Source organism: Esox lucius, chromosome 11 (assembly GCF_011004845.1).
Source record: "Esox lucius isolate fEsoLuc1 chromosome 11, fEsoLuc1.pri, whole genome shotgun sequence".
NCBI classification, from domain to species: domain Eukaryota; kingdom Metazoa; phylum Chordata; class Actinopteri; order Esociformes; family Esocidae; genus Esox; species Esox lucius.
This window is the reverse complement of record NC_047579.1, coordinates 19498442-19523617: the sequence shown is the minus strand read 5'-3', so window position 1 is coordinate 19523617 and position 25176 is coordinate 19498442. Positions and strand designations below refer to the sequence as shown.

General features: G+C 43.0%; 1 protein-coding gene across 1 annotated transcript in view; it reads right to left on the bottom strand.

The window, feature by feature from the left end:
- The window catches only part of LOC105012848 (BAH and coiled-coil domain-containing protein 1), a 109299-nt gene that overhangs the window by 81483 nt on the left and 2640 nt on the right, over window positions 1–25176 (bottom strand). Inside the window, exon 2 of the mRNA XM_029123048.2 lies at window positions 24150–24467. Within this exon, the coding sequence (XP_028978881.2) occupies window positions 24150–24321 (172 nt within the window). The 5' untranslated portion in view covers window positions 24322–24467. The remainder of the gene's footprint in view (window positions 1–24149; window positions 24468–25176) is intronic.

Below are 25176 nucleotides of genomic sequence, written 5' to 3'. Positions count from 1 at the left end.
GTTTTATATGCCGAAGGTCAACAGATATTTCTATCCATATATTTTAATGCATATTTTGTAATTAGCAAATTTGGTTGAAAATGACAAATTTCTACTAACAATATTAGTAGCTAGAATGTTTTTTCTTTTGTTGATCAGAGTTGATGCAACAGATAAGCAACTGAAACGTGTTTGTCTATTATACACTGCATGCACAATTATTAGGCAAGTGAGTAATCTGATCGTATCATTATTTCTATGCACATGTTCCAACTCCAAATCATACCATTGGATTGAATCATTTTCAGGTGATATGTATTTGTGTAATGAGGGAGGGTGTGGCAACAGTGAATAACACCTTATATCAAGGTGTGCATAATTATTAGGCAGCTTCATGACCTCAGGTAAAATGGACCAAAAAAGAGATTTAACAGACACTGAAAAGTCAGAAATTGTGAAATGCCTTTCAGACGGATAAAACACTCTTGAAATAGCTAAACAATTGAGGTGTGACCACCAGACACTCAAACTTTTTGTTGCGAATAGTCAACTGGGATGCAAAAACTGCATGGAGAAGAAAAGACGCAAAATAACTGCAAAAGACTTGAGAAGAATTAAACATGAAGCTACCAGGAACCCATTATCCTCCAGTGCCACCATATTCCAGGACTGCAACCTACCTGGAGTGTCCAGAAGTACAAGGTGTCAAGTGCTCAGATGCATGGCCAAGATCAAGAAAGCTGAAAGAAGACAACAATGGGCTGCTATCATTATGCATTAGATAGTTGGACCTTTTGGGGTTCAAGATGGACTGAAACTCAACTCCCATACCTACTGACAGTTTCTGGAAGATACTTTCTTCAAGAAGTGGTACAGGAAGAAGTCCTCAGCATTCAAGAAAGCCATGATCTTCATGCAGGACAATGCTCCATCACATGTATCCAAGTACTCCACTGCTTGGTTAGCAAGCAAGGGCCTCAAACAAGCCTGAATAATGACCTGGCTCCCTTCCTTAACAAAATTAAGTCCTATTGAGAAATTGTGGACCCTTCTCAAACATGAGATTTACAGTCAGGGAAGACAATACACATTTTTGAACAGTATTTGGGAGGCTGTGGTTGCTGCGTCAGCGAAAGTTGAATCAAGAAATCAACTGATCAAGAAACTGACAGACTGTATGGATGGAAGGCTCATGGCAGTTATTGAAAAGAAGGGTGGCTATATCGATCACTGAATATTTTTGAAAGGCCAGAAATGTTATTTAATTTTCATTTTGCGCTTACTCTAAAAATTTAGAAAAAACAAGTGAGTGGGAGAAATTATTTTTGTAATTTAGCTGCCTGATAATTCTGCACACTAATTGTTGCCTAATAATGGCGCACACTAGTGTATTCCCCAGAGAAAGATCAAAACAAATTTTTCCTTTGATTAACATTCAGGTTTGAGGTTCACTGATATTTTGAATTGACTGAGAGCATTGTGTTTGTTCTACAATAAAATACATCTTGAGGAATACGATTTGCCTAATAATTGTGCACACAGCGTATAATTATGGTATTAAGTTACATTACTGTGCAGAGCAAAACAATTCCAAACTAGGTTTGAACACACTGAAATGAAAAAGAAAATTAGTTTCAGTAAAAAAAATCTACACCTATAACTTACTGCAGAGCTGTCAAACGCTCTTCTGCTCCCATCCGCTAGACATCATAACTGATGGAAACCGACTTAATTTGCATAGTATCTACAGTGGATATAAAAAGTATACACATCCCTGTTAAAATGGCAGGTTCTTGTGATGTAAAAGAAAGAGACAAAGATGAATCATGTCAGAAATCTTGCCACCTTTAATGTGACCTATAACGTGAACAATTCAATTGAAAAACAAAATGAATTCTTTGAGGGGGGAAAATTAAAAACTGGTTGCATAAGTGTGCACACCCTTAAACTAATACTTTGTTGAAGCACCTTTTGATTTTATTACAGCACTCAATCTTTTTGGATAGGAGTCTATTAGCATGGCACATCTTGACGTGGCAATATTTGCCCACTCTTCTTTGCAAAAGTGCTCTAAATCTGTCAGATTGCAAGGACATCTCCTGTGCACAGCCCTCTTCAGATCACCCCACAGATGTTCAATTGGATTCAGGTCTGGGCTCTGGCTGGGCCATACCAAAACGTTAAGCATCTTCTGGTGAAGCCATGCTTTTGTGGATTTGGATGTGTGCTTTGGGTCGTTGTCGTGCTGAAAGGTGAACTTTATCTTCAAATTTCTAACGGACGCCTGAAGGTTTTTTGCCAAAATTGCCTGGTATTTGGAACTGTTAATAATTCCCTCCACCCTGACTAAGTACTTGCTATAAATTCCTGCAGTTCCTTCAATGTTGCTGTAGGCCTCTTGGAAGCCTCCCTGACCAGTTTTCTTCTTGTCTTTTCATACATTTTGGAGGGACGTCCAGTTCTTGGTAATGTCTCTGTTGTGCCATATTTTCTCCACTTGACTGTCTTCACTGTGTTCCATGGTATATCTAATGCTTTGTAAATTATTTTGTACCCTTCTCCTGACTGATATATTTGAAGAATGAGATCCCTCTGATGCTTTGGAAGCTCTCGGCAGACCATGGCTTTTGCTCTGAGATGCAACTAAGAAAATGTCAGGAAAATCCAGCTGAACTTTATTTGTGATTAATCAGAGTCACTTTAAAGGATGGCAGGGGTGTAATGACTTCTGTTTAACATGAGTTTGAATGTGATTGGTTAATTCTGAACACAGCCACATCACCAGTTATAAGAGGGTGTGAACACTTATGCAACCAGGTTATTGGAAGTTGTTCGTTTTTTCTAAATGTTTCCCCCTCGAAGATTTCAGTTTGTCAATTTAATTGTACACATTATATGTCACATTAAAAGTGGAAAAAGTTCTGATATGATTTATCTTTGTCTCATTCTTTTACATCACAAAAACCTAGCATTTTAACAGGGGTGTGTAGACTATTTATATCCACTGTATATACAGACATAGCCTTATCATGGTATATATATATATATATACACACATAGCCTTATCATGGTGTGTATATATATATACACACAGTGGGAAGAACAAGTATTTGACACACTGCCGATTTTGCAGGTTTTCCCACTTACAAAGCCTGTAGAAGTGTAATTTTTATCATAGGTACTCTTCAACTGTGAGTGACGGAATCTAAAACAAAAATCCAGAAAATCACATTGTATGATTTTTAAGTAATTAATAAGCATTCATAACCTGCATTCAGCTTGCCATAACCTTTCACAAGATTCCCTGTGCCTTTAGAGCTCACACACCCCCAAAACATCAGTGAGCCACCACCATGCTTCACAGTGGGGATGGAATTCTGTTCACTATAGACCTTGTTGAACCCTCTCCAAACATAGCGCTTATGGTTGTGACCATAAAGCTCTATTTTTGTCTCGTCACTCCAAATTACAGTGTGCCAGAAGCTGTGAGGCGTGTCAAGGTGTTGTTGGGCATACTGTAACCAATCTTTTTTGAGGCATTGGCGCCACTTGGGTGATAAACTTTTGATCAAGGCCATTTGGGTGATTTCTGTTATCATTATGATTTAAAAAGGAACCAAACAACTATGTGATAATAAATGTCTTCATATGACCTTAAATAAAATACTTTTTTTTCCATGATCAGACTTAGGCCAAAATGTCACTTTCTGCCAGGGTATGCAAACTTATGAGCACAACTGTATATACACACTGCCTTGCAATAGCAGCCAGACACCTGACCAATGCCCTGATCTAGATTGCACATTATTTGCATAAAAAAGCATTGACAAGTTAACTAAGAAGATGAAACAAGAGAAATGACTTCATTACAGTTAGCACGGAGATCATCGGTCCACTTTACTTCCTGTCCTTGATACAGACCAGAGATGACATGCACGTCACTTTGAATGAGTGTCTGCTTAATGACCTCAAAGGTACAAGATTTAGGTATACCACAAAGCGTGATCAAGTATAGTTCAACTATTACTCAATAATAATACATCGATAACAGAATTCATAAACAGTAAAAACATTATTTAAAATGGATTGAAATGGTCATTTCAATGTTATATCAGCAAGCCACAGTTTATACATCAACCATCCTCTGTCGCTCACCTCCTCTGCCTCTCTCCCCCCTTCCCTCCTTCTTCCTCCATTCCTCTCTCTCTTGCTCTCTGACTGTGTTGCTCTCTCCCTCTCCTCCCCTCCTCAGAGGCGCCCGGTAGCCTGGCAGCAGAACGTCTAACCAGTAAACCAAACTTCGCTAGAACAAATCCCAGAGCTGGCAAGGTGAGAAATCAGTCTTTCCATCCCTGAGCGAGACAGTTAAACCTAATTACTCCCTGGGCGCTCGACGTGGCAGCTCTCACCATCTCTCAAATTCAGGGGGGTTAGTTTAAATGCGGAAGCCAAATCTCGGTTTGACAAATATCCCTTTTTTCTTTTCACTCCCCTCTTTCTCCCTGGGTGGGGGCCAGTGTGTGCACAGCAGGGAATGGGAAGCTGGTTGTATGGTTAGAACCGTTGTGTGTAACATGAGGCAGCGTGCACACATACACCCACTGACACTGTACAGGCAGACGTTCACAAACAAGCACACATTTTAGGTTTTACTGTACTAGTGGGGAATATTATTCCCATTCGATATCCAATTTTCCCATAACTCTTATCTTAATTTAAGTCTGTTAACCCTAAACCTAACCTTAAACTTAACCCCACGCCCTGATTCTAACCATAACTCCTATTGTAAATGTTACCCTAAATCCCTAAACCTAACCTTAAACTTAACCCCACGCCCTGATTTTAACCATAACTCCTATTGTAACTTTTACCCTAAATCCCTAAACCTATCCTTAAACTTAACCCCACGCCCTGATTTTAACCATAACTCCTATTGTAACTTTTACCCTAAATCCCTAAACCTAACCTTAAACTTAACCCCACGCCCTGATTCTAACCATAACTTCTATTGTAACTTTTACCCTAAATCCCTAAACCTAACCTTAAACTTAACCCCAGGCCCTGATTCTAACCATAACTTCTATTGTAACTTTTACCCTAAATCCCTACACCCAAAAGCTGTTTCCTCATAGGAACTGACGGAATGTCCCCAAAAGGTCATATTTTTTTTAGTTTTAATATCTTTGTGGGGATTTTCAGTCCCACCAGGATAGTAAAAAAGGACAGGTTCTCACACAGCACAGGGACAGGTTCTCACACAGCACAGGGACAGGTTCTCACACAGCACAGGGACAGGTTCTCACACAGCACAGGGACAGGTTCTCACAGAGCACAGGGACAGGTTCTCATTCAGCACAGGGACAGGTTCTCATTCAGCACAAGGACAGGTTCTCACACAGCACAGGGACAGGTTCTCACACAGCACAGGGACAGGTTCTCACACAGCACAGGGACAGGTTCTCACAGAGCACAGGGACAGGTTCTCATTCAGCACAGGGACAGGTTCTCATTCAGCACAAGGACAGGTTCTCATTCAGCACAGGGACAGGTTCTCATACAGCACAGGGACAGGTTCTCACAGAGCACAGGGACAGGTTCTCATTCAGCACAGGGACAGGTTCTCATTCAGCACAAGGACAGGTTCTCATTCAGCACAGGGACAGGTTCTCATACAGCACAGGGACAGGTTCTCATACAGCACAGGGACAGGTTCTCATACAGCACAGGTTCTCACAGCACAGGGACAGGTTCTCACGGCACAGAAACATGTTCCTATTATTACAGTATGTTCAGCTGAACTGTTGCTGAAAGCATGATCAAAAGCGTGATCAAGTATTGGATTAGCAACATAATCACCACCTACCAAGACCATGTCAATGTGATGTGTCTGTGTCTGTGTGTTTGTGCCTGTACGTGTGTGTGTGTCTGTTTGTGTGTGTGTGTGTTTATTTGTGTGTGTGTGTGTGTCTGTTTGTGTGTGTGTGTCTATTGTTTGTGTGTGTGTGTCTGTTTGTGTGTGTGTGTGTGTGTGTGTGTGTGTGTCTTACATTCAGCTGCATGGAGCATCCAGACCCAATACCCAGTTTTTTTTTCCTTCTGTTTTTCCCTACTTTTTAACAATATAACTACACGAGAGCAAAAACAAGGGATGTTGTAACCATAACAGGCTTTTAAATTCATTATTTACAGGCAGAAGGTACCCCGGTTATTCACATGCATCCTTACCGACAAGCACAACACAGTCCACTAACACGTCAGCGCGGATGACACATCCTCCAAGACCTCCTTTTGTCCGACATGATTTTAACAAGACACAGATACAGTTCTCTCCCGAAAAGATGCTTTTTCACTTTTTCCCTTAACCTCCCCTTGTCCATATCTGGCTCTGTGTTGGACAGACAGACAAACAGAAAAACAGAAAGAGAGAAAGACAGCGAGACAGAAACACAGTGGCGCTGAAAGATCCGGGAAAGCAGAGGGAGACATGAGGAAGAAAAGAAACAGATGAAAAGTGACAAATGAGAGATTTCCTCCACGAGCCCCATAAGTCAGAAGACGCAGGCGGGGGCCATTGCAGGCCTCTTTGGAGACGCCAGACTTTTCTCTCCGACAGCCAACAAAAACCACCTTTTCCCGACTCCAACGCGTGCACGCAGGTGCGAGCATGTGCGTGGGCTGTCGGGCACATACAAGCAAACACACACACACAGACTCAAAAGTGTAAAGACACACACCTTCTCCAGATGGTGTGTGTGTTGGAATGTACCCCTCCTGGTGGTGGCGGGGGTCTGGCTGCCTGGCACAGAGGGAGACTCATAAAATCACTCCCAGTTAAGAACGGCGCGGGCTTCAAAGCCACGCTGCTTTCAAACCAGCCTCTTTAAAGAGCCCTGAGCAGGCGTGATCAAATAAACCCTGCGCGCGCTGTCACATAAAAACACGCAGCGGGGGGCAGGGGGCTGGGGGGGGGTGCAGAGACACGGAGAGAGCGGGATGGAGAGCGGGAGGGAGAGGGGGGGGGAGAGAATGGAGAGAGAAAGGCCAGGGAGAGACGACTAGTCTGGGTTCAGGTAAAGGGGTCGGGGGGGGGGGGCGGACAGGTGAGGTCAGCAGGGCTGTAGGAGTTAGGGAGTCTTCGATGGGAGGAGAGAAGCTCCCTGGGAGACTTGGAGGAGAGATAAGCTACAGGCATCAGCTACCTGCACCGCCTTTTACAACTTCCCCATCAGCCAGTGGGAACCATTTGAAATGTCATAAAAGAGAGCGGTGAAACAGCGCACTTGTGTGTGTGCCACCGAGAGATGGGGAGCAGACTCTCGATTCATCCCAACTGGCACCTCCTTCGCCATCCAGCATAGGCAGACACAGTTTGGTGTACAAGGGAGAGCCATTTGGGACACAACCTCTGGCTCTGTTGCCTTGTTTCGGGTCCAGACGGGAGTCAGAGTAATTGTGTCAGAGAGCACTGGAGCATTGAGGACCATCCAGTAGGACCAAAGACCCACTTTCATTTCCAATGTTTCCCCTGGAATAGAATAGGCCGGCAGACAGTCACACAGACAGACACACAGACAGACACACAGACAGACACACAGAGCTCAAGGAAACTGCAGTGACAGATAAACTGTGGGTGTGTGTGTGTGTGTGTGTGTGTGTGTGTGTGTGTGGGGCTAATGGTGTGTGTTCTGTGTCTGTATTGATCCTCAAAGCCCATTAAAAACAGCCTGAAAGGTGCACCTAAAATGAGAGCCATCACACACACACACACACACTTACATCAGCACATATTAGACTGCTAATGGTCTACATAGTAGCACAACAAGCTCTCAACTAGATGATGTAGTGCCCTGTTTCATCCCGTGTCCAGTTGAACGGCATTACACAGTAGAAGAGAATGCCCCGCCCCCCAACATCCAAATAGTCTGTTTCACCTCCAGTCTTCCTAGATGGATTGATCTATCTAGAACGTTCAGCGTGCATTGTGGGGATGGGCGAGACAACAGATGAGCCTTGCATTGCCCCATTGGTCAAAATGACCGGTTCCCACCCCATACCTTACTGATCTGTCACACCACCCTTAACGGGAGGGGCCTTCCAGTTCCCAGCGTTCCCTTCCCAACAGAAAAACATGCACAATTGGTATTTTCCTCCCTAGCAACTGCTAGTTTCCAACACACCATTTGAGTTCAGACTTGGTCATTTGGTAACCTTGAACCACAGTATGTCTGGATTCTTTTTTTGTAAATAATTATTTATTTTATTTTTTGTATGTCACAGACAATTAGAAGACATTGTTAACTACAAAGATTTACAACTCATTTGAGGGGAAACAAACAGAAAACACAAATCCAAACCAATGATCCAATCCATACCAATGCGAGTAAGAAGAATAGGAACAAATAAAGACATGACAGAACAGCCCCAGGAAAAGCAACTCGCAAAGTTGTTGCCAAACATCTTTTAGTCTTTCCAGATCTATAAAAACTCCAATGAATTAATGGGTTGAGGTCAGGAGACGGCCACTTACTTTCATTCCTCATAGCTACTAACCATAGGACTCTAAGCAGGTTAATGTTATCTTACTGTGAGGTTAAAATTCATTCATTTCACATTATTTCTTAATGTTAATGTTTACATTTTTTCTTCAGTTTTTTGTATCAGTTTTTGTATTCACCACAACACCCCGAACAGATGAAAGCCCTCGTCCCGGCTGAAATTGAGTTTCCAGGGACAGGGATCAAGACCCACCCGACGAGTGCACCCACAATTATTATTGTCAGATTAGCTGTTGTACATAGGAGATAGCATGTGACCAGTTGGCTAGGGTTTCAGGCTTCGCCCCATGTCATCTGTTTGTGGCTCCATTCAGTTCTCCAGCTGTTCGTCTGGATTCTAAATGACGTCCTTCTGCTTGGAGCTGTTAGGCTCCGACAGTATCCCCTCCCCCATTTGACCTCTCGGACACACGCGTTCTTGTATAAATAAATGACAAGAAAATACTACAATTAAGGTGTGTTATTAAATTATCTTCAGATATTATGCGCGTTGATAACACTGCAAAGACTAGAATAATTATTACCTTAAATCGATAAATATTGCTTGTTGTCTGTCATTTAATGCAATACGGGGTTTGGCTGCCAACATGGGAAGCTGTTTGCAAACATGGGAAGCTGTTTCCCAACATGGGAAACTGTTTCCCAACATGGGAAGCTGTTTCCCAACATGGGAAGCTGTTTCCCAACATGGGAAGCTGTTTCCCAACATGGGAAGCTGAAGATAGTAGATTGGTACACATTCATTGTACTTGTAGTTTACATTTAGGCTGAGATTCACTCAGGCATGCCATGTTTATGCAGTTTTGTTATTTCCACTATTTTCCTTGGGCCCCTGCACTTCTATTTCCGAAACAAAATCATACCTTTGAGGAGTTTCTTCCTGATAGTAGTTGTAGGGTTTTCTTACAATACCCAAGACCAGTCTGTGAGGTTACTTACACCTGTAGAAGCCTCCCTCAAATGCACTGAAAGACAGACTCGGACAAGAACACCTTTGGCTACCAACTCCCTCACTAAACCTCATCATCCCCAATCAACTGTTATCCGGCAAGGATTTCTTCTATTTAGCAGGAACCTCCATTATCACCTTTTCAACTGCGCCATTGCGAGACCATGGTTCCAAACCTGCTTGCAGGTTAGCCTGAGTCCTTTGGAGAGTGGTACAATTACCCAGCACTGTCCAGGGTTTGGGAGTTAGGTTGCCTTGCCTGGTTGCATTTTGGCGACTTCTTGTGGCAGCCTGGTCACATGACTTAATTTGAGAAAGAACAGATAGTGCATACCTTCTGGCACATAAGGATTCTGGTATAGACTCACTGGTTGAACAAGCAGCAACTTGAAAATGCAGTTGTAACAAAAATAATGGTTCTTGCTTTCATGAGGCCAATGCTACTCAACTCTTATCCTACAAGGCCCAGAGCCTGCCGGTTTTCTGTTCTACCTCATCATTAATTGCACTCACCTGGTATCCCAGGTCTAAATATGTCCCTGTTTAGAGGGTTGTAATAAAAAATCTAAGGGGAACTGACATTGCAGTCCAGAGTTGAGTTTGAGGGGTATAAGCTATAACATATTCCCAAAAATATTTTGCGTCGCTGGCTAGAACCTTGCAAAAATATTAGAACATGGGGGGGAAAAGTAGACACAAAATTGTTATGATCTTCCTTGAAGTTGTTCTAAACTTTTCCTAATGCATTACAAACTATCATTATTTTGGCAAAAATGTTTTTGACAACCAGCTGCAATTTTCTTTTGTGGACTCAAGATAAAAACAGTAGGAATAGGAATTGCAGGGTTGTTTTTTATTTGATTAAGTGTTAAGATTTGGATTAAGGTTAGGTGTTATGATTATGTGTGTGTAGATGCAGTTGTCTTAGATTAATAAAGCCACTGGATGCCTTTTAGTGATGTTCCCAATCAATATATATATTGATAAATGTACAAGGTGTCAATACAGATTTAAGAATGTATTTACTAATCACATTTGGACAGTTTTATCAGGACTAAACGTGCTTGGGTTTAATTATTCTGAAGATCATCTGGCTAGTAAGTATGAACAAGTACAGTAATGGAACAATTGGTGGGATCAATCATAGAACTAAAGATTAGTGGAAAGTTAAGAAAGCATGAATTTGTTTTTAGTATGAAATTGCAATTTTAATTGGTAAAAGTTATTTCTACTGCTAGACATATTAATGTTCTGATTTCTGCAAATTGTAGTAGCATAACCTCAAAAATAATGCTTACATGACAAGTAAAAAACAGTGCTGCTTGCATTACCACTAGACAAACAATAAAATATCACAAAGTTGCTTGTTAAAAGAAATAATCATTGCAAAAGCATATTTCTGCTGGTAAATTTGTGTTTAAATTTTTGTTTGGCATGGTATAAGTGGGGTAAATGTGATTCATGTTTACACGTGCAATGTGTTGTGGGAAGTTACTGATTATGGGGTCACTGGGCACTGGCACTATGCATACAAAACACAAAAGAGCACTCTTCTGCGCTAATTTGTAGTCAGGCACAGAACACCACATGGGCATGATCAACATTGGTGTTTCAAAAATAACAATTGTAATAATGTCTCTATTTTGTCTTCTACAAATTATTAATAGTATTTTCTGATTGCCATTTTGTTCCGGAGGGTATCGACATTCATTATGAATTCTGGAAAAAGACATGTTATTTTATGAAAAGACCAATACAGGAGTAAATTCTACTGCAAAATAATAATTTACTAGTTGTAGATATCTTGTGTTTTTATAAATGTATCATTGCGTCATAAAATATGTACATTAAGTAGTTGTGCATTGGAGAAATGCATTGTTATGGTATGGAACAGGTTTAACACATAACAATAACACTCCATTTGGTCTCTCAATGGATTTGATCTCATAAGCCTTAAAGGTTGCATCTTAACCTACATTAAACCAGCAAGACACTAATCTATTTAACTGAAATAGTGTTTGCCATTGCCCTCAGTCAGATATAGCCACTAAACAAAATGTTTAACTTTAAAAGGTTAATTTGTGTATTTCAAAACGTTTCCAATATAGAGCAGTAAAGTGAGTTTAAATAATTTGCTGTGAAGTCATTGGCTATTATCATTCTAATATACACCAATCAGCCATAACATTATAACCACCTGCCTAATATTGTGTAGGTCCCCCTTTTGCCACCAAAACAGCCCTGACCCATTGAGGCATGGACTCCACTAGACCTCTGTTAGAAATCGACGGTTTCATATAGTGGTCAAATAATGTAGAACCCGAATAAAATCGAGGGAGAAGTTCACTCACATTTATTGGAAAATTGCAGCACAGATGTCATTCGGTGAACGTTCCATTATCTTCTCACTGTAATGTTGGTTACAAGCTAGCCAATACATTAAGGGCGTTTCTAACTAGCAGAACATGTTTTTAGAAGTCGACCCCCATACCATATGGCCATCGTAAATATTCCTAAGGTCATTAGAGCACAACCTAGACAGAGATAATCTAAACAGAGATGTTTCTGTTGTTATCATTATTAGGCACATGCACTTCCATTGAAACGTACATTCATATTGTAATTGTTAATGCTCAGATTCCACACCTCTGAAGGTGTGCTGTGGTATCTGGCACCAAGACATTAGCAGCAGATCCTTTAAGTCCTGTAAGTTGCGAGGTGGGGTCGAACTTGTTTGTCCAGGACATCCCACAGATGCTCGATTGGATTGAGATCTGGGGAATTTGGAGGCCAAGTCAACACCTTGAACTCATTGTTGTTTTCCTCAAAATATTCCTGAACCATTTTTTCAATGTGGCAGGGCGCATTATCCTGCTGAAAGAGGCCAATGACATCAAGGAATACCGCTGCCATGAAAGGGTGCACATGGTCTGCAACAATGCTTAGGTAGGTGGTACGTGTCAACGTTAAATCCACATGAATGGCAGAACCCAAGGATTCCCTGCAGAACATTGCCCAAAACATCACACTGCCTCCACTGGCTTGCCTCCTTCCCATAGTGCATCCTGGTGCCATGTGTTCTCCAGGTAAGTGACACACATCCGGCCATCCACGTGATGTAAAAGAAAACGTGATTCATCAGACCAGTCCACCTTCTTCCTATGATCCTTGGTCCAGTTCTGATGCTCACATGCACATTGTAGGTGCTTTCAGCAGTGGACAGGGGTCAGCATGGGCACCCTGACTGGTCTGTGGCTATGCAGCCCCATATGCAACAAACTGCGATGCACTGAGTGTTCTGACACCTTTCTATCAGTACCAGCATTAACCATTTCAGCAATTTAAGCTACAGTCTGTTGAATCGGACCACATGGGCCAGCCTTCGCTCCCCACGTGCATCAGTGAGCCTAGGCCGCCCTTGGCCCTGTCGCCAGTTCACAGGAGATGTCCTTGCAATCTGACAGATTTGGAGCGCTTTTGCAAAGAAGAGTGGGCAAATATTGCCACATCAAGATGTGCCATGCTAATAGACTCCTACCCAAAAAGACTGAGTGCTGTAATAAAATCAAAAGGTGCTTCAACAAAGTGTTAGTTTAAGGGTGTGTACACTTATGCAACCAGGTAATTGTAAGGTTTTTTTTTTTCATTTTTCCCCCTGGAAGATTTCATATTGTTTTTCATTTGAATTATAGGTCACAAGTGGAAAAAGTTCTGACATGATTTATCTTTGTCTCATTCTTTTACATCACAAAATCCTGGCATTTTAACAGAAGTGTGTAAACTTTAAATCCACTGTAATTGCAAAAGGATTTTCTGATAATCACATAGACTTTTAAAATTATTTACTTGGATTAGCAAACACAAAGTGGCATTGGAACACAGGACTGATAATGGGCCTCTGTGCGCCTATGTAGATATTCCATTACAAATCTGCCATTTTCAGCAACTTACAACATTAACAATGTCTACAGTACAATTTTATGTTATTTAAATGGACAAAAATAATGACATTTCTAAGTGACCCCAAACTTTTGAACGGTAGTGTAATATATTTTTGCTGCGAGTATTTCGGATATTTATCTCTTAATAAAGTTCCATCAAGCGCATTAGTCGGTAGAAAGCAATATGTTTTGTTGCCCTCACGCTAACCTGCTCAGGCAGTCAGTTAGACAATCGCCAAGTGTATCAGTCAGTGACAAAAAAAATTCCACTGCCTTCAAAAGCCAGCGGCGTGCTGCTCAGTGGCTCGCTGCCCGTGGCTCGCTTCTCCGCGCTTTTTTCTCATCAAAAATGAATAGGAGCGCCACTTCAACAGTGCATAGCTGCTTGCTAAAGTATCATCGCCCTAACATGTCCATCCAACGTGACTAGAGTCAGGAACGTGCACCAATGATTATGAATGCATTTCAATAAAAGGGAGCATATGGCCATCAGCAATTTAAACTATGATGACTGTCCTCAATATGATGCAGTTTCATTAAATGCACATATTTAGAACATTAAATCACTGGGGTAAAAAAAACATTCTTTATAACAGCTATTTGGATTTTCGACCACAAGGTAAGCCTGACCGTCGCTGATATTTATATTTTAAGGCTTGACGATCCATTGAGACAAACAAAATCCAAAGACAAGCAGAATGCTTTAAAGATAGGAAGAAAGTCTTCCCACCACGGTGAACTGTGCAGTCATAGTGTGCCCACACACACAACTAGGCTACTGTACCTCCATTATTTGAACTAACCAAGAGGCATCGAGCCATTTCTGCAAATTCCGGGCGCATTCCCAGCAGTCAATTCTCGGCTGCTAGCCGGCATGTAATCATGTCCCAACTTCAAAGTAATTAGAAGCATTTCTACAAAGAATAAGAGGAAACCAAGTGTTTTTCCAATACTAATCGTTTACTTTAGCTTACCAGCTGACAGGCCTAGCATGCGCATATAAACAAACACACTCTCGCAGCGCACTCCCACAGCAGTGGTTATTACGTATGTCGATATTGTGATCGAGTAAAATCTCCTTCCTGTGACTACGTGGTGTCCGACCCAACAGACGAGCGAGGATGGTGGCTAATGAAAGAAGCGAGAGAGTGTTTCAACACGCTGATGCTACCCTTGCTATTGCTCCGGTGTGCCCGGTGGGTGTCACTTCAAAGCATTCCTCGCAATTAATCATGCGCTCTCCAACCCCTCCAAGCGAGCGAGGGCTCAGGCTAGTGCACGGCTGCGTTAACTACCCCCCCCCCCCCCCCCCCCCCCCCCACACACACACACACACACACAACACGATAGAGCCATCATTAGAATTGTTACGCCACGCCTCCAGACAGAATACCTTTATTTAGGTATATACCCGCTGTTACAAACACACAGGCAATTCATTTGCCTGCAACGTCTATGAATACAAGGGGATAGGAGTGTGTGTGTGCGTTTGGAGCACCTGCCTCTTGTTACTTACAGTAGGCTCAGCACCTTGCTTCAGAGCCTCTTTAGTAAAGCACCTGGCAGCTAGCTACAGTACAGTATAGTCTGTAACCTGACTGGTCCAGGCTGGTCCACACACACGCACAGCCTAGCCCTCCTCACCTGGAACCCACAGTGATTCAGACACACACACACACACACATACGCAAACACAGCTAAATTCCCGCCCACAGCCCCTTTAGTCAAATCACACTACAGCGCCTCCACCACCCTTATCCCATCAGCTGGACCACGCACCGTAGACACACACACACCAACACACAGACGCATGCGCAGGCACGTGTACACATCCAAGCACATTCGCACACGCAATCCCAATCCACCCAGCCTAAGGGATTAACCAGAGAGCTAGCCTTGTCTCTTTAATATTAGATACATTTTATACAACACTAATCCCTAATATAAACCGTTTGGGCCCTTTGTTTTGATTGAAGTGATGTGGGCCACTTTCGATTGGTTCGGGTTGTAGGAGGCTGACGTCGGGGCGCAGGAGGGGTTTGTGCACCGCCCCATGGGGTCCTTAGTAGGTGTCGGTATGATAGGTAATCGTTTTGCAGTGGACACCATACAAATACACGGTGTCGTTTGTTATATGGCTCCCTGTGAGTGTCTACACTGATGTTAAGGTTGAATGAGAGGTGAAGCTTCTGTACAAGACTCTTTGCCCCTCCCCCACGCCCCCACTCTCCCAGAGGCAAGCCTCCCACTCCAGTGTACTGCTGAACATATGCAGACCATACCTCCATACTGAGAGAAAACAGGCAGCACTTTGTTTTCCCTCTCTCTCTCTCCCCTTCTTTTCCTTCTCTTTCTCCCATTCTCTCCCTCTTTTTCTCCCCTTCACTCCCTCCATTTCTCTCCTACCTTCCATCCCTCTTCCAACCCCTCTATTCTTTCTCTCCCTCTTTCCCCGTCTCGCTCTCCCCCTTTCTCCCTTTTTTTCTTACCGCTCTCTCTCTCTCTCTCTCACTCCTTCCTTCTATCACTCCATTGCTCTTTTCTTTCGTTCCCCTTTTCCATCTCTCTCCTCTACTCTCTCGTAGAATAAAAAAAAACAGAAGAAAAAAGTCTGTAAGGATTGAGTCGTTTCTAAAATTAGATGTAAACAAACGAGCTGGTCACTGTGTGGCTGTCTGGTCACACATACACAAACACACATTGCAGACAGACAGACACACACACACACATACACACACACTCATAGACATTTAAAGACACACACACACACACATCTCTCTCACACACATTTACACATACAATACACACACGCTCTCTCTGTCTTACTCTCTCAAACACACCCCTCCCCCAATATCTGGCGAGGCCTGTTCAGCGCCTCGGTGGCCGTGTGTGGTGAGGAGAGTGGGGCATGGCGCAGACAAGCATACGTCTGTTGCTGGAGGACACAGTCATTTGTCCCACATACTGGATGAATGTCTGAGAGAGAGTTCAGGAGAGGAGACAGTGTAGCCTAGCGGTCAGGAAGAGAGGGAGGCCAGGGTGACCGTAAAAGGACTGAAGGGAATCGGGGGATGGGATGGAGGGAGAACACAAGATAAGAGAAGGACGACAGAGAAAGGAGCGGAGGGAGGAATGGGACAGGGAAAAGTTGGAGGAGCTCTGTTCATAGAAGGAGAGCATAGAAGTGGTAACAGAAAAGAAGAACGGAGAAGTGGAACAGAGAAGTGGAACAGAGAAGGTGAACTGAAAAGGGCATAATCCAGAAAAAAAGAGAAGGGACAGAATATTAAAGAAAAGCAGACTAAGGAATAAAAAGACAAAACACAGAGACATTAAAGAGTGACTAGTGTAAAACAACTTTACAAGTGACTCACAAAAAAAAATTGAGAGAAAAAACAATCAGAGCCGTGGAAGATAGAACAATTTTCCTCCTAATCAACGTCAGAGATGAAGAGCAACAGGTCCCTGTCGTATTGTGAAGCAGACAGCTGGCTGTAGGGTCCCTCTAGAGACTTATTAAAACGGAATTCCTGATGCTAATCTTCGTTTTCCCACAACAGGGCCGACACATCCTTGATAGCCACACTGCATGTATATTTAATGGCAGAAAACTCTGCATATATTTAGCGACGGTCGAGCGGTGACACCGCGTCTCATTGTTTTGATGGCTAGCGTGTCCTCGCCACGCTGTCGCCCGCTGCTTCCCTGACAGTCGCTGAATCGCGACCCATTACTGCGCTTATCTGCATTCAGCTAACAGCCCCTCCTCCGGCATACCATATATGTAACACGTATAGGCTAGTCATCTAAGGAAGAAGTACAGAAACTGCAGCACAGTAACATCAGTGCTGTCTACTGCATTTCTTTATGGTTTAGTAGGTCAGAAATTAAGCCCACATTCAACCTCATCATCGTCATTCGCTTATCAAACCGGAAGCTGTGGACCTGAACACCCATGGGTCTATGGAGTCCTACTGGGGACACTAGAGGCAGTGCCATAGGGGGGAGGCTGGACTGATTTGGGCGGGGGGGGGGGCAATGCACCTGTTTGGATACAGCCGCAGGGTGCCTCTGAGGAGCGGGGTGGGTGTGTGTGTGTGTACACACTCCAGGCCAGCTTCTCAAATCGAGCCAGTCTTGCCCGCTTGCCGCCCTTGTCCATAAACCCCTACAACAATGATGCAACAACAGTCTTTTTTTTCCTTGTGCGCGAATGCTCTTTTCGCTGAAAGATTACAATAATAAAATTGAAATTAAAAACAAGTAATCTGGATTTTCTGCCTGAGCCGTTAATAATGTCTAACAGCTGTCACATGCAATACGGCCTTGCGCCGAGGTGGGCCTGAGGCTGTCTGGGGAGAAGCAGGCTGATTCTGTGGAAAGGGGCGGAGGGAGGGGGAGGGGAGAGAGAGATACAGAGAGAGAAAGAGAAAGAACAAGAAAAAGGGTGAGAAACAATTGACCCATCGCTGAGCAGAGGATACTGTCGCACCCTTGGACAACATTTTCATGGGAAGCCTGATTCAGAATGCAGCGCTAAAACCACGTAGGAAACCTCTTCACAACAACGATCTTAAACTGAATTTAATATTAGATCAGACGACCCCCTTGCTAATGAGGAGACACTCGGGAATGTTGAGGTGAACTCCCATTACAATTGCTTCATAGTAATCTGGTAAAATTATGTTTATATTCTGGCTAGCAGTTATCTCTACTACTAACACTTCTGGACCTAAGGAGATCTCTTAAATCACATCCTGTTGACAGTGGATTAAGTTTGTATTGATACATTGCTAAAATAGCTAGCTAACAGTTTGAGAAAACAAATTACATATTAAGTAGCTAGCTAGCATTATAAACATTCGGTGGTCGATGAGACACTGATAGTTAACCGATTTTGCTAGCCGGTATCATTGTGTATTAGGAAACAAAATCAATTTCAAGAACCAAAGTAGTAAATCCCCATGGTGCACTGTTAAATATTCAGCCAATTTAAACAATTACTTTCTTGAGAAATGTCTCAGTTTTTGCCATTGCCCTCACTGGCCTTCGTAGCTTTGAAAAATGAGCACATCTGAAGTGTCAAACTTGATGACAATTGTAATCCATTGGTTACCCAAACTTCTGGGGCGGACCTTAGCAAAGAGTCCGGCTATTGTTGACTTTAGACACATCTCAACTATATAATTTCAGGCCGGAACATTGAAGTCTTTCTGAGAAATTGTATATTACACTCGACAATTGTATAATTTATGTCCAGAACATTTCTTTTTTGTGGACAAAATAGAGGTCAGAGCAAGCATTTTTTTATTCCAGTTCTTAACTTCCACAAGAAAAAAATAGAAGTCAAAGTTTTGGATTTTAAACCCCTGAAACCTTATACAGGAAGGTATTACCCAGCCCAACGTTCCCTCTCATCCGTGGGTCTCCTTTGTGTTGGCGTTGGGATGCCCGCCCCTTGCCGCAGGGCCAGGGCTCTGCCATGGCACAGTGCCAGATGGTGTGGAGGAGGGGAGGCAAAAAGAGGAGGGTGGTCGGCGGTCTGTTTGAAGAGCCCCGTCTCTGTGACCACACCAACTCTCCAGCCAGAAGTGGCTGTTTGGAAGCCAAACGCTAGCTAGCTACTCTGCACACACATTGCCCCCCCCCGCCCCCGCACACACACAGACAAACACACACACACAAACTTCTCCCTTACATTCAGAGAGTGAAATGTGAGCATGCGAGAAATCTGATCAAAGAAGTCATCTATTTCTAATGAATACTTGGTTGTCAGGTTGTTTCTTGCATTTTTATGTCTGGCTATTGGAATCATCCGAAATATGACCGTTGTGACGTGGAGTTGGCGGGATGTCTGAGTGGTCAGTGCCTCAATAACAGGGACACCCCAGCAGACCCCCCCCCCCCCCATCCATCCTTTGGCTAAACTGCAGACAGGGAAGACACACTGAATCAGATTAGGTCTCCAGTGACCCCACAGCTAGGGTGATAGGTCAGGTATCCCCTGGCAACAGTTGCCGGAATACATAATGAGACAGCGCGTACGTTTACACCGCTGCCAATACTCGACCGGCTGGACATAGCGGGCGGTGCGATTTCCAGAAGGGGGTAACATTAGCAAGCAGGGTACAGAGCGACAGTTGGTGTCAGTGGTCAAGGCCAGCCAGGTGTGTATTTCAGCCAGGTGTAAAGTGCCACCGGGTGCCCCAGCAATGCACCAACCCACTTTATGACATCATGTCTGCTCCTCTGAATTCACATCAAACTACAACAATCCACCCAAACAAGCCCGGTGCCCCTGGAAGGATGGAAGCTTTTGAGGCCAGTGTACTTTTTTTAAGGCACAGAAAAGTGGCGGCGAACGCAAAGCATAAACACAAGAGCCTGCGGCCAAATGCAGCTTGGCGTCAGACCCAGGCTCTGTCACTACACTCCCACCACAGTGGCTCCCTGAAACAAGTTACTTTTTAATGTCATATTTTGTGGTTTATTCAAGATGTCATTTTTTCGTTGGCTCAGACTTTTCTCCAAGCTTTCTTATTTTCCCTTTCGCCAAATCCGAAAATTGGTTTTGATTTAGAGTGCTGGCACAGAGCAGAGGAATGGAAGGCGGTGTTAAATAATTAGAGTGAGGTGCTGTAGCCAGGGTCCAGCCAGCCACTTCTCCCCGTCCCGCGCTCCTCCCTTTCTGGCTAGACTACGGGTATCGGCTAGAGGAGTAAAGGAGAACTCAGTATTCACAACACAAGACAAATGCAAGGCCAATGCGGCACCATTCCTGTCCTATCTCGCAAACAACCTTCAGCCAATTCACTTCACTCACACCAGCAAGATTAATGTGTTAATGACTTGGCTGTAAGCTGCCACTTTCCGAACCCCATGGAACACCTGTGCCAGGTGCTAGGGGTATTCCTGCAATGAGCCGTTCAATAAAAACCCATAGTAAAGTTATTTATTCCCCTTTGGAAAGGATAATACCAGGAGGTTCTGAAGCCCGACAGCAGAGCTAACCTTTGAAGAGGGGAACTGCTTGGATATACAGCCGGCTAGGACATAAAAAGCCAGGGGACTAACAGGGACATCCTACCAGAAAACAATATGAGAAGGGGGTGATATTTTGCTTTAACAACAAGCAGTAAAATTTACACACAATGGCCCCAGGGCCCAGGCAGGGGACAGTGGCTGAAACAGAAGTGTCAGGAAGTACACAGGGCCCTTCCTGGTTAGAACGGAGGGGAGGGGTCCAAACAGAGAGGAAGGCAAGGAGAAAAAAAGAAGAAGAAGGGAGTGGGGGAGATGAAAGGATGAAGGATAAGAGAATCAGAGAGTACCATTACAAACGTGGCGTAAAAAGTTGTCTATAAAAAGTTGCATATAAGGTGTTTAGAGCTGATCTCAGACGTGGATGGCCCCCCCGCCGAGCCTGCTGACAATTTCTGCAGATCCACACCTCCCAGACTCGCCCCAATGATCAGAACATGGCTGAAAGATAAACGGAAAGTCATAAATGCCACCAGTGCAGACAGCACTGGACCCTCTGCACGTTCTCTGCAGTCATGCCAGGCTGCAGTTCGCACTGATACTCAACCAAAGGGTCATTTTTTTTTTCATGAATATGGTGTATATTTAGCCCTGTAGCAGAATTAAATGACCCAACACAAATCTGTAGAATCAACATGCCTTCACCTCAGAGTTAGCATGAGTATGTGAAGAGAGGAAAACATTTTTCAATATAAAAGTTGCAATCTATAGCCAACCTAATATGTTGGTCTCCCTTGTTCCTGTTACTCTGTAAAAAGAAATGTAGACACTGGAAGACAGAGTAAACAATTTCAGTTAAACTCACAGTCGTAACATTTGTATTTTGTGGTGACTAAATGATGAATGACAAAAATAGGAGGTTATATAAATATAGTAACAAATAAATGAAATTGTGAATGTGAATATGTACTTGAAGCAATCTTGTGTCAGTTGAATATAAATGTGTAATGTTAATCATCTTTGCATGTCACGAGAGATGAGACTAAATCCTAAGGTAGGTCACACCCATAAGTCATGGAGGAGACTGGTGATATCCACTGGCAACAATATGCTGGTCATGTTCATAGAACAGTGATGACATTTAAGGGGTAAGTCTGAATTGTGATGCAATCAAGCAGTAAAACCCACAAAAGACATGTCACATCCAGTTAGCAATGCACCTCACTGAACCATCAGGCACCCAGGTAAGTGGTGTGAGTGTGGGGTTTGATGCTGTTGAGAATGCAGAATAAGCCAAATATTGAGGGAGGTGCTGATTTCATAAGTAGGCTGCTCAAAGTGGGCCTCTTTTAAAAACCAGCCCCTTAGGTTATGCATGAAAAGCTTGCTACTGTTACTGTTATGGGGGTCTTGGGCATGTTCGCAGGCTGACAATACGAGACCTTCAGATTGCAGGCCTACTTAAGGGCAAGGCAGCTGGCCAGGTTGGGCCTCATGGGCATCCTCACTGAGGTGGAGGTGCTAACGTTGCCATTATCTGTCCTTGCTTACATTGGCCTTTGAAATATCTCAAGTCCTTTTTGAATTTACATTTGATCTTTGGGCTCTAATAAAGTATTTAAAGTGTGTGTGTATGTGTGTGTGTGTGTGTGTGTGTGTGTGTGTGTGTGCAGTAATTTTTTACTTTGTTTATGTAGAACTGCAAAAATGTTTCAATTCACCTGTTCAAAAAACACTGGGAAAATCCATCATTAAAATAAATGTAATGTGTGGCTTGGGGTTGTCTAGTTGTCAGAGCCGTTCCTGGCACAGAACTGTAGCATGGTTTGGAATCCAGCTAACAGCTATTACAGCACACTCTCTCCCACTGTCTTTCTAACTAAAAAAAATGCAATTGCCAAAATATACCTTAACCAAAATCAAATATACTGCATATAGTTATTTATTTTCCCCACAACCTCACATAAAAACACATTAGAATGAGTTATTTGACAAATTAGATTAGATCCCATGGTCAAAAATGACTAAGATTTAGCAACAGCTAAACTTAAAACTATCAACAATATAATCTCCCTGAGAAATATTTTGTTTTCTCCGGTTGGAATTAAAGTCCTTCTCCCTCCCTCTGACCACTGTACTCTAGTTGTTGTCTGTGTGGTTGGGGGGAATGCCAGGAAAACCACTAGAGCACTAACCGGGAATTCACACACATAACATGCTGCCATATTGGCCTTTATCAGAACTCACCACATCACAATCTTCTGCAACGGCTGGGAGTGCATGCCAGTCAGACAAGGGCGGATTGGGATCCCAGTCAACAAATGTATATTGATTTTGATTGATATGTGCAGTATGCACAGCCCATTCCAATAATGTAAGCTAGCCCCAAAACAGATATCTATGAGAATTGGTGTAATTGCTATAATCAGATGTAATTTAGACGAATGACCCACTGCTGTTGAAGGGCGTACAATTCTATTCAAATCCAAAATGTGACATCTCAGCGCAACTCAGAAGCAAGGCGAAGACAGCAGGACAAAGGATGAGTCAGCAATGACCAAGCCTGAGTCAAATGCAACAGATGAAACGTGATGTGACGTGCCTAAATCCAACGAGTCAGTGGCGTTGTCTCTCCAAATCATTAACAATACATCATTAAGAAACTCCTCCCATACCGCACATGCAAATAGGTGAATAGGAATGTCAATGTTTGATACTTTTTTTCTCTTCTATAATCCATTGGGTCATCAAGTGGGGACACGCGCACACGTATACACGCACGCCCACACCTCCACGTACACGCATGACTACATTTGCATGCGGTCCTAGACTTGACTAGATAGCCTACCGGTCACGTGTTAAACTTGATGCACGCACTGCGAACCCGTTTGCACCCTGACACTTTAATGCCCAATATAGAAAGACGATTTTTTTTTAGAATTACACAAGGCAACACGCTTTTTTCCCATCCACCTCTACGGCTTGTTACACACATTCGATCCCCCTTCAATCGCTTTTCCCACTTCCGTGAACAGGGTAGCCTACGCCCAGGCTTTGTTCGGGTGATTGTTGCCAGCAACCACAACAGCAGTGTCATGAATATCACTCAGAATCCCCAGCATGTCAACGAATAAAATAAGGACACTGGTAAACTGTGTTTAAAAAATGCTGTTGGCCGGAACAAGCAATTGTGTTCTTTATTACCAAATCGTACGAATTAGCCTACACATTGGCTACAATGAAATAGGATACAGTTGACTGCACAAAGTTACAACGTATTAATTTTACAGGCATATGGTCCATTCGGCTGAATCATATTATAATTCAGTTGCATATCATTAACAAATGGCCCAGTAAACCTACAGTCATGAGCAACTGGGTTTTTCACAATTGTAGTTGTGGTAATATAACACTTGTGATTTGTAATCCAACCATGCTTTACCAATACAAGCATGATGCAGCAGCCTATTTATATAATCAGAGGTTTATAAAACCCCCAAAGAGATTTTTATTTATTTTTGGGCCTATATCATAATGAGAGAGCAGAATGTTTTTGCCATCTTTTTTGCCAAATTCAGTTGGTAATTTCCCTTGCCAACCTCCCCTGCTAATAATGAATTATCTATCCGGAGCATGCAGGATTGAGAACATTTGACAAAATTCAGTGGAGTAAAATATGTATATTGTGATCAAAATTGTAAATGATGAACAACCGCGTTGGCATAAAGAGTACATTTTACCAACCTGAATGCGGAGTCATTGAGATGTGAGATGGGTAGTATTTTCCTGGCGGGAAATGGCCGGTATGCTGTACTGAACTGTGGCCGGTGGAGCCGATCCGAGAGGCGGCGCGGTGTACCAACGCGCCCCGCTCGGATAGGAGGTGTGCAGGCGCAGCGAAATCCCGTCCTTCCATACTGACGAATGGTGAATAATCCGAAATCCAGCGGGAGGGCAGGATAATCAAATGCAATCCATATAATAATCCGTTATAAATCTAAGTATTGCATTTCGTTGGTCGTAGACTTCTCCAGCCGAAAACGTAGCTCCCAATCATCTTTTCTACAAGGATCAAAAAAGTGAAAATGTTTTGATTAACATTTGAGAACATTTAAAGAGGAATGTGTATGCCGTTTTTGATATTTTAGGCATATACTGCAATAGCTATTGTCTAGTAGGCTACAATATTTTTTTTACCGTTATACAGTGATAGACAACATGTCTTACGGGCTGTATATAATAGCCTGCTCAGAAGTAGGCTACTACTGCAGAAGCAGTGAGTGAATGGTTGAGACAAAAGCGTCCTTCAGTGTTTCCGTCCTAGAGGGAATGTAAACGTTGCAATAAAACAAGTTGGAATCAGCAATAATATCAACCAACCAAATATGTTATGCCTTCCACAACCGTAGGCTATAGACTAACCAAGGTTGCGACCGAAAGACAGACATATTCATACAGTTTTGCTCCTGAAATCGTTATCGATTAGGCTACAGGAAAAGGCCTCCCTTGATGTAGAATTACAATGTCAACATTAGAGACTGGTTTCAATGCATCTCTGTGGTCTGTTCAAGGTCTTACTTTGTGCACCGAGGACTATACATGCCATGTGTGATGTTATTTTATACCTACCGTATTGTAATTTATCCCAGAACAATGAATTACATTTACTTTTGTCAGCTGTCATGTTGTTGAACATGTCTTTGATCTGTAAAGAATTGCATAAACGGTTCGCTCAAGTAATCATTTAGCAACGTTATATTCGCGAAATCAA